The following is a 16662-nucleotide window of genomic DNA, read 5'->3' on the forward strand; positions in this document are numbered from 1 at the left end:
AAAAATAAAAAGGGCTGGTGGTATAGCTCAGGGGTATAATGCCCTAGCAACACACACACACACACACACACACACACACACACACACACACACTTTCTCACACTTAATATATTACTTCCTTTGTGATTTAAGTGAAGTGCTCTAACATAACCACATTTCCTCTCATGTTTTTAATATAAATAAAATTATATAATTTTTTTTTTTTGGTGGTACTGGGGTTCCTGGAAGCCCTTCTACCTCGGGGCTACACTCCCAGACCTATTTTTACATTTTCATTTTGGAAACAGGGTCTCCTAAGCCAGCGCGTGGGTGGCTTCGAACCTGCGTGATCCTCCTGTCTCCGCCTCCCAAGTGCGGGGATTACAAGCGTGCGCCACCACGCCCGGCATATAATTTTTTTTATTCTTTATTTTGAAACCAGGTCTCACTGAGTTGCAGAGGGCCTCACGAAGTAGCTGAGGCTGTCCACGCACCGCGATCCTCCAGTCTCAGCCTCCCGAATGCTGAGATTACAAGCATGTGCCACCACGCCTGGCTAAATTATGTAATTTTTTTATCATTATATAATATAGTCTCCAAGTATTCATGCACAGAAATCATAGGTTACCGAAATTGTGCATGATTTTGGAGGCTCTCTGGTTTAATTGTCTGATCTATGTAAGGTATTCCCTAATTAATTTCGGCGGTAAATGCCGGTGGTACTGGGGTTCCTGGAAGCCCTTCTACCTCCGGGCTACACTCCCAGACCTATTTTTTGTATATATTTTTATTTGGAAACAGGGTCTCTTAAGCCAGCGCCATCTGGCTTCGAACCTGCGCCATCCTCCTGTCTCCACCTCCCAAGCCTGGGGATTACAAGTGTGCGCCACCACGCCCAGCTCCAGGTTTAATCTAGATACTTCATAAGCCATTTATCTGTTTGCACTTCTGTTAAGTTACTGTGTATCTTGAAATTAAAGATGTGATAATTTTCTGTTCATAGGAGAAGGATGTCCGGAAGTGGAAGGAAGAATTACTAGATCAACGACGTAGGATGATGGAAGAAAAATTGCTTCATGCTGAATTTAAACGCGAGGTGCAATTGCAAGCAATTGTGAAAAAAGCACAAGAAGAAGAGGCTAAGGTATGTTAGAGATGCTTTGCTCAATTAATCACCTAGGAACTTTCCAGTTGCTAAAGAAGCCAATTTTATAATGTTTGTTCTTTTCTAGACTAACAGGACATTTTACTAGCTTGTTTAACATTTACTAGGTAGCCGGGCGTGGTGGCGCACGCTTATAATCCCAGCGCTTGGGAGGCTGAGACAGGAGGATCGCGCAGGTTCAAAGCCAGCCCCAGCTATTCAGTGAGGCTCTCGGCAACTCAGTGAGACCCTGTTTACAAATAACGTCCAAAATAGGTATGAGAGTATAGCCCGGAGGTAGAAAAGCCTCTGGGTTCAACCCCCAGTACCACACACAAAAAAAAGTTAAAATTTACTAGGTATTTTACTTTATAATAATTCTATGAGCCATATTATTTTTACAGCTCTATTGAGGTTTAATTGATAGATGGTAAGCAGCACATAAGTAAAGTATTCAATTTGATGGGTTTTGACTTGTTTATATCCCTGAAACTATTAGTGCAATGAACATAATAAACAGCCCTCTTTGTAATTCATTCCTTCTCCAACTCCGCTGCCTCGCGCTCACTAGTCTGCTTTCTGTCACCACTGATGCTGCCTTTTCTAGGGTTCAATGTGAATGGACCCATGCACTGTGTACTTGTTCCTCTGGCTTCTTTCACTCAGCACAATTGAATTTCACCCATGCTCTTCGTGTATCAGTTGTTCCTTCCTTTCATTGCCAAGACGCACACCACTGTATAAAAATACCGTAATTTATTAATCCAGTCACCAGTTGATGGACATTTGTTTTTCACCCAGTTTTTGTCAGTTACAGGTATAGCTGTATGAGCATTCACTTACAACTCTGTGCTTTCATTTTTATTTTCTTAGATATTTAGGAGTGCATCGGAAGAGTTATGATAGTGATAGGTTTGTATTTAACTGTTAAGAAAAAGTAACTTTCCAAACTGGTTAAATTATTTTATATTTTCACCATTGGTCAGTGCAAGTTCTACGTCTACCACATTCTGATCAGTACTTGACACAGTTACACTTTTAATTTTAGCCATTCTCATTTGTTTATTTATGTTTATTTTAATTTTTTGTGGTACTAGGGATTGAACCCAGGGGCGTTCTACCTCTGAGACACACCCCTAGCCCTATTTTATGTTTTATTTTGAAGCATGCTTTCACTAAGTTGCAGAGGGCCTTCCTGAATTTCTGAGGCCACCTGTGAACCTGGATCCTTCTGTTACGGCCTCCCAGCTGCTAGCATTATAGGTGTGCACCACCATGCCTGCTGCATTTCTGTTTTAGTATGTGCTCAGTGTCACATTTTTTCATTATTACTGTGTGAAAAATATACATTGAATAAAACATATAATTATGGATAAACAGCTTATTGGCAGTTAAATATATTTATAATATGGTATAACTGTCAATACCATCCATATTCAGAACTCTTTATCTCGTAAAACTAAAACTCTATACTCATTAAGCCATAATTCCTCACTCTTCCCTCTCTCTAACCTGTGGTAATCAAGTTTCTACTTTCTATTTCTATGAATTTGACTACTTAAAATACTTCATGTAAGGAGTCATATATTTTTTTTTAATTGGCTCATTTTACTTTGCATAATTTCTTTAAGGTTCTCAATGTTGTAGCATGTGTCAGAATTTCTTCCCTTTTAGATAGAATAATATTCTATTGCATATACGTACATTTTATATGTAATATTTTACTGCATGACCTATGCATATATGCATATATATACATGTGCTACACACACACACGCACACACACACACACACACACACACACCATATATTGCTTATCCATTCATCCACTTAAGTTGAATGGATGCTTAAGTGTCGACCACATTTTAGCTCTAATGCTTAATATTACCGCACCCATATTATCATATAAAAACATTGTTGAATTTCTTATGATATATCCTAGAATTAACTTTATTCAAACTCTACTTTTTTTGTTCTTATTGAAGGTAAATGAAATTGCCTTTATAAATACTCTTGAAGCACAAAATAAACGCCATGATGTTCTATCGAAGTTGAAGGAATATGAGCAGAGGCTTAATGAGTTACAGGAAGAGCGTCAAAGAAGACAGGAAGAAAAGCAAGCACGAGATGAAGCTGTCCAGGTAGAATTTTATTCAAAAAGCATCTAGTGAGTGCCTGTCATATCACAGACTGCGAGAGGAGCCAGCGAGTCAAACCTATTCTGTGTTCCAAGGATGCATGAATTGAAATAGTACTATTTGAAAACATAAAATTTGATTGCCAAAAGAGTGTTTACTCCTTCAGATAAGGTAATCAGTGCTTTTTGTCAGTAGATGGCAGTCATAGGAACAGAATCTCTAACCTCAACCAGGTGAGGATTGAGCTGTTCTGAAAGATTATCCTTTTGTAATTGGGCTGGGCAAGAATACGCTCCTCTTCTCCTAACTAAAAAAAAAAAAGTGTTTTTTAGACCATTACACATCCTCTCAAAGAATTTGGCAATCTTTGCTTATGACAAGAGACACCTGTTATTTGTTGAGTGTATTACCACATACCTTAATTAGCTTTTAACCTCTGCAGCAAACCTTAAATTAGCTACCACTTTCAGGATGGGAAGAAAGGTTAAGCCATCAATGGTATTTGGTAAAATGCCTTATCCATAGACTCTTAGGACCTGACATTTGGCATGGAGAACAAATTTGCAATATTTAAATTCAAACACAGACTTAGTGTATCTATATTTATTCTTTCAGTGATTTTTTTTTTTTAATGGTACTAGGAATGGAACCGAGGGGCATTAGACCCCTGAGCTACACCCGTAGCCCTATTTTTTAGTCTTTTTAGTTTTTGAAACAGGATCTCACTGAGTTGCAAAGGGCCTCGATGTGTAGCTGAGGCTATCTGCAAACTGCAATCCTGTGGTCTCAGCCTCCCGAATGCTGGGATTACAAACTTGCACATTCAGTGATATTTTGAGTTGATACAAGTTATATGTTGTGATGAGCTCAAGTATATGAAAAATATATATACTTCTCAAAATGGGGAAACATAATACACAATTTTTTTTTTTTTTGTGGTACTGGGGATGGAACCCAGAAACATTCTACCTTTGAGCTACACCTCCAGCCCTATTTTTTATTTTTTATTTTAAAACAGGGTCTCACTAAATTGCAGGAAGGCCTGTGATTCACCTGTCAATGCTGGGATTGTAAGCATGTGCCACTATGCCTGGCCACAAATAGATCTTAATGCTTTAGAATAAGTACTATATTAATGACATTCTCATAGAAGGAAAGAAAACATGGAACTCACAGAGGGATGTGAGAAAGTTAAGAAAAGTTTCCTGGAAGAGATCGTACTTCAACTAAATTTTAAACAATGAGATAGGCAAGCAGTGAGATACAGTGTAAGAGGACATTCCATGCAGAAGGAGATATGAGGGAGCACTGCATGTAGACCTAAGGAATCGATCACGAAGACCTTTGTTGTGTGTTAGAAATTAGGGATATTAGCTGGGTGTGGTGGCACAGGATTGTAATCCCAGATTTTTGGGAGGCTGAGACAGAAAGATTGTAGGTTTATGGCCATCCTTAGCAACTTAGTGAGACACTGTTTAAAAAAATATATAGGGTTGGGGATATAGCTCAGAGGTAGAACGCCCGATAGTTCAATCTCAAATACCACACACACATATTAGGGATATTATTTTAAGCTGCTTTATATCACTGGTAGCTTTCAGAAATTAAAATGTGTTAACATTGATTTGATTACCTTTTTGGGCAGTAGCAGCTATTCTCGTATTTATCCATAATCTCTATTTGGTTTGAGTCCAATGTCTTATTTTAATGGATGCCAAGTTAAATTAAAAGGTTGGATAATTTTTGAAGACCAATTATCCATTATTGTTACAGTATCAGAACAGGTCTTATACCTATGAAAATAATCAGAAAGTTGACATTGTATTTATAAGACTGCAACCTGGCTACATACATAAAATAATTTTTTAAATTTAATTAATTAATTAATTTATTTATTTATTTTGGTGGTACTGGGGTTCCTGGAAGCCCTTATACCTCCGGGCTATACTCCCAGACCTATTTTATATTTTTGAGACAGGGTCTCTTACGCCAGCGCGGCTGGCTTCGAACCTGCGGGATCCTCCTGTCTCTGCCTCCCAAGCGCAGGGATTACAAGCGTGCGCCACAACGCCCGGCCTAAAATAATTATTTTTATGTAATATTAATACATTTCTATTATACAGCCAATTTACAATTTTTAGAATTATGTCAGTCAAGCTTTTGGTTAATAAAATATATAAAATTTGCCGGGTGTGGTGGTGCACGCTTGTAATCCCTGTGCTTGGGAAGCAGAGACAGGAGGATCATGCAGGTTTGAAGCCAGCCTCGCTGACTTGAGACCCTGTTTCCAAATAAATAAATATAAAAAATAGGTGGGAGTGTAGCCCGGAGGTAGAAGGGTTTCCAGGAACCCCAGTACCACACATACACACACAAAATAATTAATAATTTTAATTTTTTATATTCTTTGCACCTCATTTTGAAACATGTATTTTTAGGAAACACAGATTATTTTTTAACTTAAAGCAAATTTGAGTGTTCTGGTCTTATTTTCACAGATATAAAGACCTGACCATATAACTTAGAGAAAACAAGATTTTTTTAATTTTTTATTTTTTTGTGGTACTAGGGGCGGAACCCAGGATTTTTTCTCCTTCCGGGCTATACTCCCAGACCTATTTTCTATTTTATTTGAAAACAGGGTTTCACTAAGTTGCTGAGAGCCTCACTAAGTAGCGGGGGCTGGCTTCGAACTTGTGCGATCCCCCTGTCTCAGCCTCCCAAGTACTGGGATTACAAGGCTATGCCACCACGCCTGGCCAAGATTTATTTTATTATGGTTTTGGGTTCAGTCCAAGTGAGGCCAGGGACCATGGATCTCAGGGCATGGCGTCAGGAAGCAGAGAGGAGGAGAGCACGTGGACTGTGCTCAGATTATGGAAGCCGGAAGCGAGAGGGAGGAGAGGGAGAGAGAGAGCGCGCATGTGTGTGTGCATGAGTGTGTGCCTGTGTGTGCCTGTGTTCATGCGTGCAGGGGGAAGAGGAATACTCCCCAAGGCTGTATCCTCAGGACCCACCTCCAGCCACATCCTCCCTACTGGCCTACCAGGTACCACCCAAGTAAATCCATTGCAATGGATTTATCACTGCTGGGATTACAACCGCCAATCAACTCCAAACATCAATTGATAAGCTCTTCAAGGGGCCATTCTGTATCTAACCATAACATTTCAGCTCTGTCCCCTGAAGAACTCATGCCCAGCTCAGAATGCAAAATGCATTTAGTCCTCTCCAAAGAGTTCCCATGGTTTTAACAGTTCCAGCATTGCTGAAAAGTCTCAAAGTCCAAAGTCTCCTCTGAGACTTAAGGTGAACTCTGTGTGCCCCTATAAAAGACAGTGGCGATCAAAATAAAAAGCATGTTACGTGCATCCAATATACAATGGCAGTGTGTAAGCATTTCCATTCCCAAAGGGAGGAGTAAGGCCAGGGAAGGGATGGGACCAAAACAGTAACAGAATCTGGCAAGGCAAGCTTTGAACTTGCAGCTTCACTCTGGCATCCACAGCACATGCTAGTGAGACGTGCTCTCCCAGGAGTCTTGGCAGCGCCCCCTCTGTGGGCTGTCTGATTGCAATGGGCAGTTTATACTTCTCCCAGCCTGGCTCCGTGACTTGCAACTAGCAGCTATTCCTTGTAGTCATTCCACATTTCTGGTGTTTCTAAATCTTGGAGATTTTCCTTGCAGCCTTGGCTTCACCCTCACACCTTCACAAAGTGCTTTATTTGGGTCTACTTTGCAGGGATTCCAACACAGCTGTATGTTGCCTGGCTTCCCAGGCCTTCCTTTGAAATCTGGGGGGAAGTTTCCATGGCTCCCCTTTTCTAGCAAAGCCAGCATTTTATGGGCTCTGAGATGGGCTGCCCTCAGAAAGGTAGTCATGCTCTCTTTAATCATGGCCACTGGGGCCTCTTTAATCACAGCCAGTGTGTCCACTCCAGCCAGACATCCATTGGCCCCAAGTTCATCTGGGCTGCCCCTGACCTCAGCCCCATCTGCCCCTCCATCATGGCCATGGCTTCCATCACAGCCACCACTTCCTCCTTCCTTTCAGCCATCCCACTTCCTTCCATGAGCCCAGCTCTGCACGTGCCTTTCTGCATGCCTTTCTGGCCAAACCGCAAATCTGTGAAGTCTCTCTGCTTTACTTTCTGCTCCTGAAATTCAATGTTCAGTTCGCTGAATTTGGACATCAATATCCACAATGCAGTTTGGATATTTTACTGTTTTTCTATTTCCTTTGCCATTTTATTTATTCCATCATCTTCAAATTTGGCCTCATACAAAGTTTCAGGACATTGACAGAATGTTATTAAGTTCTTTGCCAAAGTGTAATATATGTGGCCTCTATTCCATTTCCCTGTGGAGTCTTCTTTGCTCTCCAAAAATCTCCTGAGCACAGTGTTGTACCATGTGCTTTTCTAGCCACATTCTGGTCCTTCCAATTTTCTCTCATAAATCATTTCCAAAGAGTCACAATCCATGTGGTCAGACATGCAGTCCCACTTCCATGGTACCTTTTATTGTATCTGTCAACATTCTCAGCCATCATCCAAAAATACCCAACCATGTATCCTAGAGGAAAGATTTATTTATATAAACTCCAAACACCAATTTATGAGCTCTTCAAGGGGCCATTCTGTATCTAATCACAACACTGTATAAGAGAATATTTGTATTTTCTTCAGTGGAGAAAGTTTTTGCTCTTTAGATTTGTTTTCAGTTTGAAGAGTGTTTGAGCTCTTATATAGCTAAACAAGTTGCCACACATTTTTGATTAGTAATGAGAAGTAGCTATAATCAGTTTACAAATAGTATGTAAGACATATCTAAAATCTAATCGCATGCCTCTAACAATGTGCACTATACCAGAAATGTCCTGAAGTCAGTACATTCCTATATTCCCTCCAATTTCCAGTATCTCTTTGCCCTCCCTTTTCACACAAGAGATCAAACACGCACACGCACGCACACACACACACACACACACACACACACACACACAAACACACACACACCCTTTGTTCTTACTACTTTACAAAAGTTTTCTTTCCCTGGGGCAGGTAGACCTCACAGAGCTGAAGATACCCTTGTGAGCTCAGTTAACTAGAAATGTTTGAGTCTGTCCTCACTGAACTGATCGGGCATGCTGATTCTCTGTGAACTGAAACTGGTTTGTTAATTTTTTTCTGCTATTCTTTGCCGAGCCCTTACTATGACTAAACACTATATTGAGTACTCAAGTATATTAGTAATTTAGGATCTCATAATAAATTGAGGCTCTTTAAAGCAACTTGTGCAAGGATATATATGTAGGAGGACTAGAGTCTAGGTCAGTTTATTGTATTAATCATAAGGAGGGAAGGGAATGGAAAGGGTTGTCTGAGCTACCTAGGAAATGGGGATAGAAAGAAAGAAATATATCAATTCAGTTGGTAACATGGCAACAATTGGGAAATTTCTGCCATTTTGCAGAAATATATGTAGGATACAGTATTTCATGTTACATTTTATTTAATGAAGTATCTTCTGCTTTAATGATGAGGGAAAATTTTTGAGAATTTATTCTCTGCCAGGCCCTGTGGTAAATGCTTTCCATGTATTATCTTATATATTCTTCACAACATTCTAAGAAATATGTACTACTTATTTTCTAGAAAACTAAAGTACAAGAGAATATAACTAATAAGACTAGACTCGCCCAGCTAGTGAATAATGGGGTCAGGAAACAGTACCAGGGAATCAGACCCAGTGGCTACTCTAAGTCCCACCATGCTATATTTTATTGCCTCTTACTCCTTCTCAAAATGTTTCTTCACTTAATTTCACTGTAGAATCTTTTTCACAATTAAAATTTATCAGCTGTCAATTTTCACCATTATATTTAGATATTTCAATAGCCACATTTTAACATGAGGTTTTAGAAATGATTAATCAGAACATGCAAAGTAGTTTCCCACAGAGTGTATAGAATGCAGTATTTGCTTAAAATAGCATTTACTCTTGATGTGTAACACTGCTAAGTGACGTATGAAAGCCAGATACCACTGTTACTTGATTTTTGTTTAAAGTCTTTTTTCTTTTTTTGGTAGCACTAGAGGTTAAACCTAGGGGCATTCTACCCTTGAGGTACGCCTGTAGCCCTTTTTTAAAAATATGAAACTGGGTCTCACTGAATTTCTGAGGGTCTCCCTAAGTTGGCCTCAAACCTGCGGTCCTCCTATCTCAGTTTCCCAAGCACTGGGATTACATGTGTGTGCCACCACTCCTGGCTGGTTTTTGCTTAAATTCTGAAAAGCAGTGTATCTAACAGCAAGCCATTCTCCTTGGCTTGAATATATAAATTTGTGTCAGATGTTATGTACCTTATTTTCCTTTCCACATAATATTCATATCTTTAACAATATTTATAACACTAGGAGCGCAAGAGAGCTCTAGAGGCAGAACGGCAGGCCCGTGTAGAGGAATTGTTGATGAAGAGGAAAGAACAAGAAGCCCGAATTGAACAACAGAGGCAAGAGAAAGAGAAAGCCCGCGAGGACGCTGCGCGTGAAAGGGCAAGGTGCCTCATTTACTGTCTCCATGTCTGTTTTGATTGTGATGAACTTGTGCACCAAGTGCCTGTGTAAATTGTGGCTTAAAGCTATTTGATGCTGTGTGTTTTTAAAGAAATAATCACAAATACAGAAATATTCTAAACTTTGATTTCCAGGAATTGTGACATTACATTGAATAGAAACCTTTTGAAACTTTCTGTTGGATAAGAAACTTGATATTTTGAGATTTTTCTGGCTGAAAAAAAATTGAATTTGATTCTAGTGAGAGGGAATATTTTGGAAGATATTGGGAGTATAAGTGATAGTTTAATAACATTTTTGTAATATTTTTATAATCTTTGATTCATAGATTATTTAGAAGTATGTTATTTAGTTTTCACGTCTTTAGGAATACCATACATTTTTTTCTGTTGATTTCTAATGAAATCTGTGGTTGAAGAATATAATTTGCATAATTTCATTGCTGTTGTATTTCTTGGGACATACTTTATAGCTTCAATATGGAGTATCCTAGAGAATGTTCTCGATATCTTTGGAAAGTATTTTATTCTGCTATTGTTAGATGAAGTGTGCTCTAAATTCTGATCATAAAGTTGATGGTATTTCTAGATTTCTGTATACTTACTAATTTTCTGTTTGATTCTATTAACTCTTGAGAGTACTGATATCTCCAAATATAATAGTGGAATCATTTATTTAATATATTAATGTTGACAGTTTTGTCTTTATGTATTTGGGTGTTTTTTTAAGTGCATATAACCTATAACTATTATATATCTTACAGGGATATTGATCCTTTAATTTTGAAATGTTCCTTTTGTCTTCTAAAAATATTTCTTGTCTTAAGGTCAAACTTATTTCTCTGTTATAGGATAATCATCATTATTACTATTTACATCATATGTCTTCTGTCCTTTTAATTTCATCCTACTTGTGTTTTTGTCCTCAAACAGACTAGATGTGGTTGGGGTTTGCTTTTCTATCTGGTCTGCTAATTTGTGCTTTTTGATTGGAAGTTTAGTCTATTCCTACTTGATGCAATTATAATATGATTGGATTTATGTCTCCCATTTTGATGTTTGTTGTCTATCTACACTCCCAGCCCTTTTTATTTTGTATTTTATTTTGAAACAGTCTCACTCAGTTACCATCCGCTGGCCTGGAACTTGTGATCCTTTTTTCTCAGCCTCCCAAGTACTGGGATTACAGGTATGCACTAGAGGGACTGACTATTGCCACGTTTTTATTAAACTAATACTTTTTGGTGAATTATTTACATGAACAAACCACATCTGACCGGAGCACTTCCTTATAGATTTAGTTATTAAGTTAATTTTTAAAATATCAGTATGGGCCTGGCATGGTGGGGTATGCTTGTAATCCCTGCGCTTGGGAGGCTGAGACAGGCGGATCACACAGGTTCAAAGCCAGCCTCAGTTACTTAGTGAGGCTCTCAGCAACTTGGTGAGACCTTGTTTCCAAATAAAATATAAAATGGGTCTGGGAGTATAGCCCGGAGGTAGAAAGCCTCTGGGTTCCACCCCCAGTACCACACACACACACACACACACACACACACACACACACACACATTAGTATGGATTCATTTATATTTATTTTCTACTTTGAGTTCTCATCCCATTCGGTGTCATTTATTTTTGCTCAAATTGTGCCACTGCTGGACATTTGGGAGCTTTTTTAGTTAGCTTCTGTGTCCCTCTGATGAACCTCCTTTTTTTTTTTTCTTTTAGAATTTGTTACTTTCTGACACTACCAAACACTCGGGACTCCATCTTATATTTCCTGGTCCCAGTCCTAAGATCAGAGTCTTTAAGGAATCCTGGCTTCACATATTAGAAAGTTTTGTTGTTGTCTTTTCCTGGTGGTGGTTCTGGAGATTAAACCTGGGGCATTCTACCTCTGAGATACACCCCAGCCCAGCCCTCTTTCATATTTTATTTTATATTTTATTTTGAAACAGGATGTGCCACCTCACCCAGCTTGTTTTATTTTTTACAACTGTTCCTTCACTAGCATTCCATGTTTGTTATCTCATTGTTATATTTGCCTTTAATTGTTTTGGCATATTTCCTTTTAATTCTTTAAACATATTCAAAATGGTGTAAACATATTAATAATTCTGTCATATAGCAATCTTGTGTACTAAATCCAACATCGGGCCTCTTTCAGAAACAGTTTGACTTGACAGCTTTTTTTTTTCCTTAAGCTTCATCATACTTCTTGCTATATCTTTTTTTTAATTGAAAAATGACATTTTAGAATAATGTATTTTACCAAACTCTGCAGTTTGCATCAGTGTTTCTTAGTTTGATATTTGTCTTTGATTGATGTTCAGAGCCTTAGAATGCTTTTTAAAAAAAAATTAACAATTTTGCCTTTTTTTTGGGGGGGGGATACTGGGGTGTTCTACCTTTGGACTACATCACCAGTCTTTTTTATTTTATTTTTTCTTTGAAATATAGGGTCTTGCTGAGTTGTTGAGGCTGGCCTCAAACATGTAATCCTTCTAACTCATACTTCCAAATACTGGGATTATAGTTCTGTGCCACCATACCTATTAACATTGTTTGGATTTCTGTTTGCTTTTTTGGAATAGGATTCATTGATTTTTCTACTCTTTCATGGCTAGAAGGCCTACTCCTAGTTATTTTTTAAATTAAAGTATTATTATCAGAATAAAATTTATAGTTTATGAAGTCAGATAGTATACTAATTTTATTTTTTATTTTTATTTTTTGATGTACTAGGGATTGAGCCCAGGAGCATTCTACCCCTGAATTATACCCATAGACTTTTTATTTTGAAACAGGATCTTGCTAAGTTGCTGAGGCTGGCCTAAAAACTTGTAATCTTTCTTTCTGAGATTCACAGGTACTAGGATTACAGGTGTGTGCCACTATGCCTAGATATATATTCATTTGATAATGAAAAATATTGTCTTCTTCCTTGATTTTTTTCTACTTCAATTTTTATTCCCACAAGGCAGACAGCATTACCTTTATAAGCTAACAATATGTTTTTAAGCTATGCAGTTTTCACTTTTATATTTCTAAATAACGTTTCTTGAATGTTCATGTCTAGAAATTTTTTTTTCTAAAGGTGAAAAAGCTTAAGTATTTTTCTTCATATCCTTGTTTTATACTTATTCCCCTTCCCTTTTTATTTTGTTAAATCTGTATTCAGCAACTCTCATGTAACTAAACTAAGTATAATTTAGATTTATACATTTTCCTTTATTGTATAGCTTTCTGTGTCTCTGAATGAATAATTGCTTTGCAATTTATTTATTTATTTATTTTGTGTGAAGCACTGGGGATTAAACACAGGGCTGTTCTACCTCTGAGCTACATCCCTAGCCCTATTTTGTATATTTCGTTTGAAACAGGGTCTCACTAAGTTGTGGAGTCTGGCCAGGAGCCTGCAATCCTCCTGTCTCAGCCTGACAAGTACTAGGCTTACAGACATGCCACCGGGCCTGGCTCTGCTTTGCAGTTTCTTTTCCTATGTATCAGTCACAGTCATTCCCAAATATTCACAAGAGAACTGAACATTTTGGAACATATATTAGTACTTTTGTCCATCTAGTTTTCTTCATGGAGACATACCTCTAAATTCATTTGTCCTTTGGCTTCAGTCTGGTAGGTTGTTCTGTGAGTCTGGTGGTCCAGTGTTTCCTAGAACATTTTACCTCTTTCCCGTGCTGAGGCATTTGGTCCTGGTTTCCCATTTTTTTCTCTATCTAAATAAATGTTTTCATTTTTTGGAGAATGTTCTTGAATAGCTTGCAGAGAAACAATTCTTGGGAGCTAACTTTTTCCAGGCAATGTAAATGATCTGAAAGTTTCTTATTCTGTGCTCTACTTGATCTGTTCTTTGTTGAAAATCATTTCCCCTCAGCAGTTTGAAGTAACATCCCTTTCAGGTGCTTCAGATTTCTATTCATGTAATAGCGGGCCATTTCAGTCTTGGAATCATACCCTTAGTTCTGTGAAACTTTTTTAAATTTAATTTTTAAAAAATCTTTTCCATTCCATTTTTCTTTATTTATTTTTGGAATCCCTTTTGGCAGGTGTTGGACCTCCTGAATTTAATATCCTTTTACTTACTTTCTTTTTTTCTTTTTGGTGGAACTGGGGTTCCTGGAAACCCTTTTACCTCCAGGCTACACTCCCAGACCTATTATATATATATATATAAATAATATGTTTTTTTTTTTTTTTTTTGGGGGGGGAAACAGGCTGGCTTCAAACCTGTGTGCGATCCTCCTGTCTCTGCCTCCCAAGCGTGGTGATTACAGGCGTGTACCACCACGCCTGCTACTTTAATTTTTTGTTCTTCTAAAATTTTTAAAAATATTTTCTTAGTTTTTTAGCTTTTCTTGTGATTTTTAGAAATTTATCTTTATAGACTTTAAATTTAAAAATTCTTTTTTTGATTATTCTATTTTTGTAAATGCCCATTTTCATAACTAATAATCTCTGCTGCCTCAGCACCAAAAGAAGTTGTCAGTCCTCAGATATTTAATGAGCAGTATACCTGAGATATAGTAGATGCTCAGAAAATTTTTAAAAAATAATAGCTCCATAGACTGTAAGCCTTTGTGTCCTAATTATGTTTTTAACCTCTTGAGATTTGTTATCCTAAGCATTTGCATTTATAATTTTGACTATCTTTTAACAGAGACAGGGAAGAACGATTAGCCGCACTCACCGCTGCTCAACAAGAAGCTATGGAAGAGCTACAGAAAAAAATTCAGCTCAAGGTGGGATAGCATATCTTTTTATTTAAAAATAGGACTTTCAGTGGGACATGGTTATAAAATTTTATTTATAGAACCAAGATCAGTCTGTATTTTTTTTAAAAAAAATCTTAAACAAGAAATCTTATATGATTGGGGTATGACTGTTTCAAACTCAGTTACCTGGGAAATAAATGTATTTTGATAAGGCAGAAAGAACCAATGTGGAAGAAAATTAAAGGATGTTTAATATTTTTTATTTTTACTAAGCAATTTATGAGTATCTTGAAGGCATTGCAAATAACCTTTTGATATTCATAGATTTTAATCATTAAGAAATAAACTAAAAGGTATTTCCTATACTCTCATGTTGTTCCAATGCTTATGAATTATATGTGGGAGAATATGATAAACTGCTATTTTCTAGAAAATTTTACCTTTACTATAACATGTAGATAGTCTCTGGCATATGAATATTTCACATTTTATCACAATTTTTTACATGTAGACTCCTTACAGGGATAGTAACCCCTTAAGAGAGAACACTGTATTTTTACTATTTGTATGGTCTAGCAATTTATCATACATTTAATTTTAGTGCAGTAAATAGGTGTGAATTTGTAAAGCATGATCTCAGTTTTCTGGAAACTCATATCTAATATGTAATTAAAATGCTAAACAGATGATTGCTGTATAGATAGAGGTGTACGTGGCATGCTAAAGAAGCACATAGGCAGAAACATAGACTGACATGAGTGCTGTCGGTGGTTAAAGAATTTTAGGCAATTCCTGAGCAGATCTTGAAATAGGACACGTTGACGGGGTAGGTGAGTGGGTTGCATTTCACACATATGAAATAGTATGCACAAGAGTGTAAGTCTAAAATTGCTTTTTAAAAGTTTTTTCTTTTATAGTCACTGGCAGTGAAAAAACAATCAGCAATGGGACAGGGGTAGGTAGAGATCTGTGTCACACAAGCTTTATTTGCAGGGCTTTACCTGTGGTCCAGTATTTCTCAGAGTGTGTTCCAGGAAAAATTTCTCAAACATGTGTAGTGGGCAAATAATTTGTAAAATTCTGCTTACTATAAACTAGGCTTATTAGTTCATAGAGCACAGTGGACATACAAGAGGTTTTATAACATTCTTTAAAAACCTGTTCAACTTTAACTTAACTCTTTTCCAAATTGATTTGACCTTGGATCCTTTCCTACAAAATACCTATTAATATCCCTTGGGACACACTTCAGGAAACATGAATATGTGGTAGATATCAAAAGGCTTTATGTAAACCTTTGTTCTTAGTATTAACATTGGAACAAGAAGTTTTAAGCTGGATGTGGTGGCTCACGCTTGTGATCCCAGTGCTTGGGAGGTTGTAACCTGAGACAGGAAGGATCATAGGTTCTTGGCCAGCCTCAGATACTTAGCGAGGCTGTCCTCAATATAGTGAGACCATGTTTTAAAATAAAGAATAAAAAATCGGGGTGGGGGTATAGCTCGGATAGAATGCCCCTGGGTTCTATCCCCAGTACTGGAAAAAAAAAAAAAAAAAAAAAAAAAAACCAAGATGTTTTTTCTATTATTTTAAAAGCCTTAATGAAAATATTTTTTTCAAATTCTCAGTATAATTTTAATAGTTTTAAAATTTCTTGCATTTTGACTTCATTTACAGCATGATGAAAGCATTCGGAGACATATGGAACAGATTGAACAAAGGAAAGAAAAAGCTGCTGAGTTAAGCAGTGGGCGACATGCAAATACTGATTATGCCCCCAAACTTACCCCTTATGAAAGAAAAAAGCAGTGTTCTCTCTGCAATGTTCTGGTAGGTTGTCATTGTTGCTAATGTTTATAGAACAATGGAAATATATTCTTCCAGTCTTTTTAAATTTATGCCAAGTCATCTGATGAATGCCATGGATTTCTTTTATGATTCTGAATAAAACATAAGTAGTACAAATAATAGCATTTAGAAATAGCAATGCAAAGTGCCAAAGAGTGCAGGTGCTACTAAAATGTTTATATGCTTAATGATAGCCCAAATCAATATTTTTGGGTATTGAAACCAAAAAAAGAAAAACA

General features: G+C 37.2%; 1 protein-coding gene across 2 annotated transcripts in view; it reads left to right on the forward strand.

The window, feature by feature from the left end:
* Window positions 1-16662, forward strand: part of SCAPER (S-phase cyclin A associated protein in the ER) — a gene marked incomplete at both ends in the record, with an annotated part of 288797 nt that overhangs the window by 43043 nt on the left and 229092 nt on the right. For both annotated transcript variants that reach the window (XM_080692276.1, XM_080692277.1), the window contains 5 exons: window positions 983-1123; window positions 3109-3264; window positions 9682-9824; window positions 14521-14602; window positions 16253-16405. In XM_080692276.1, the coding sequence (XP_080548402.1) occupies window positions 983-1123; window positions 3109-3264; window positions 9682-9824; window positions 14521-14602; window positions 16253-16405 (675 nt within the window). The remainder of the gene's footprint in view (window positions 1-982; window positions 1124-3108; window positions 3265-9681; window positions 9825-14520; window positions 14603-16252; window positions 16406-16662) is intronic.

Source organism: Muscardinus avellanarius, assembly GCF_963383645.1.
Source record: "Muscardinus avellanarius genome assembly, chromosome: 3".
Taxonomy (NCBI): domain Eukaryota; kingdom Metazoa; phylum Chordata; class Mammalia; order Rodentia; family Gliridae; genus Muscardinus; species Muscardinus avellanarius.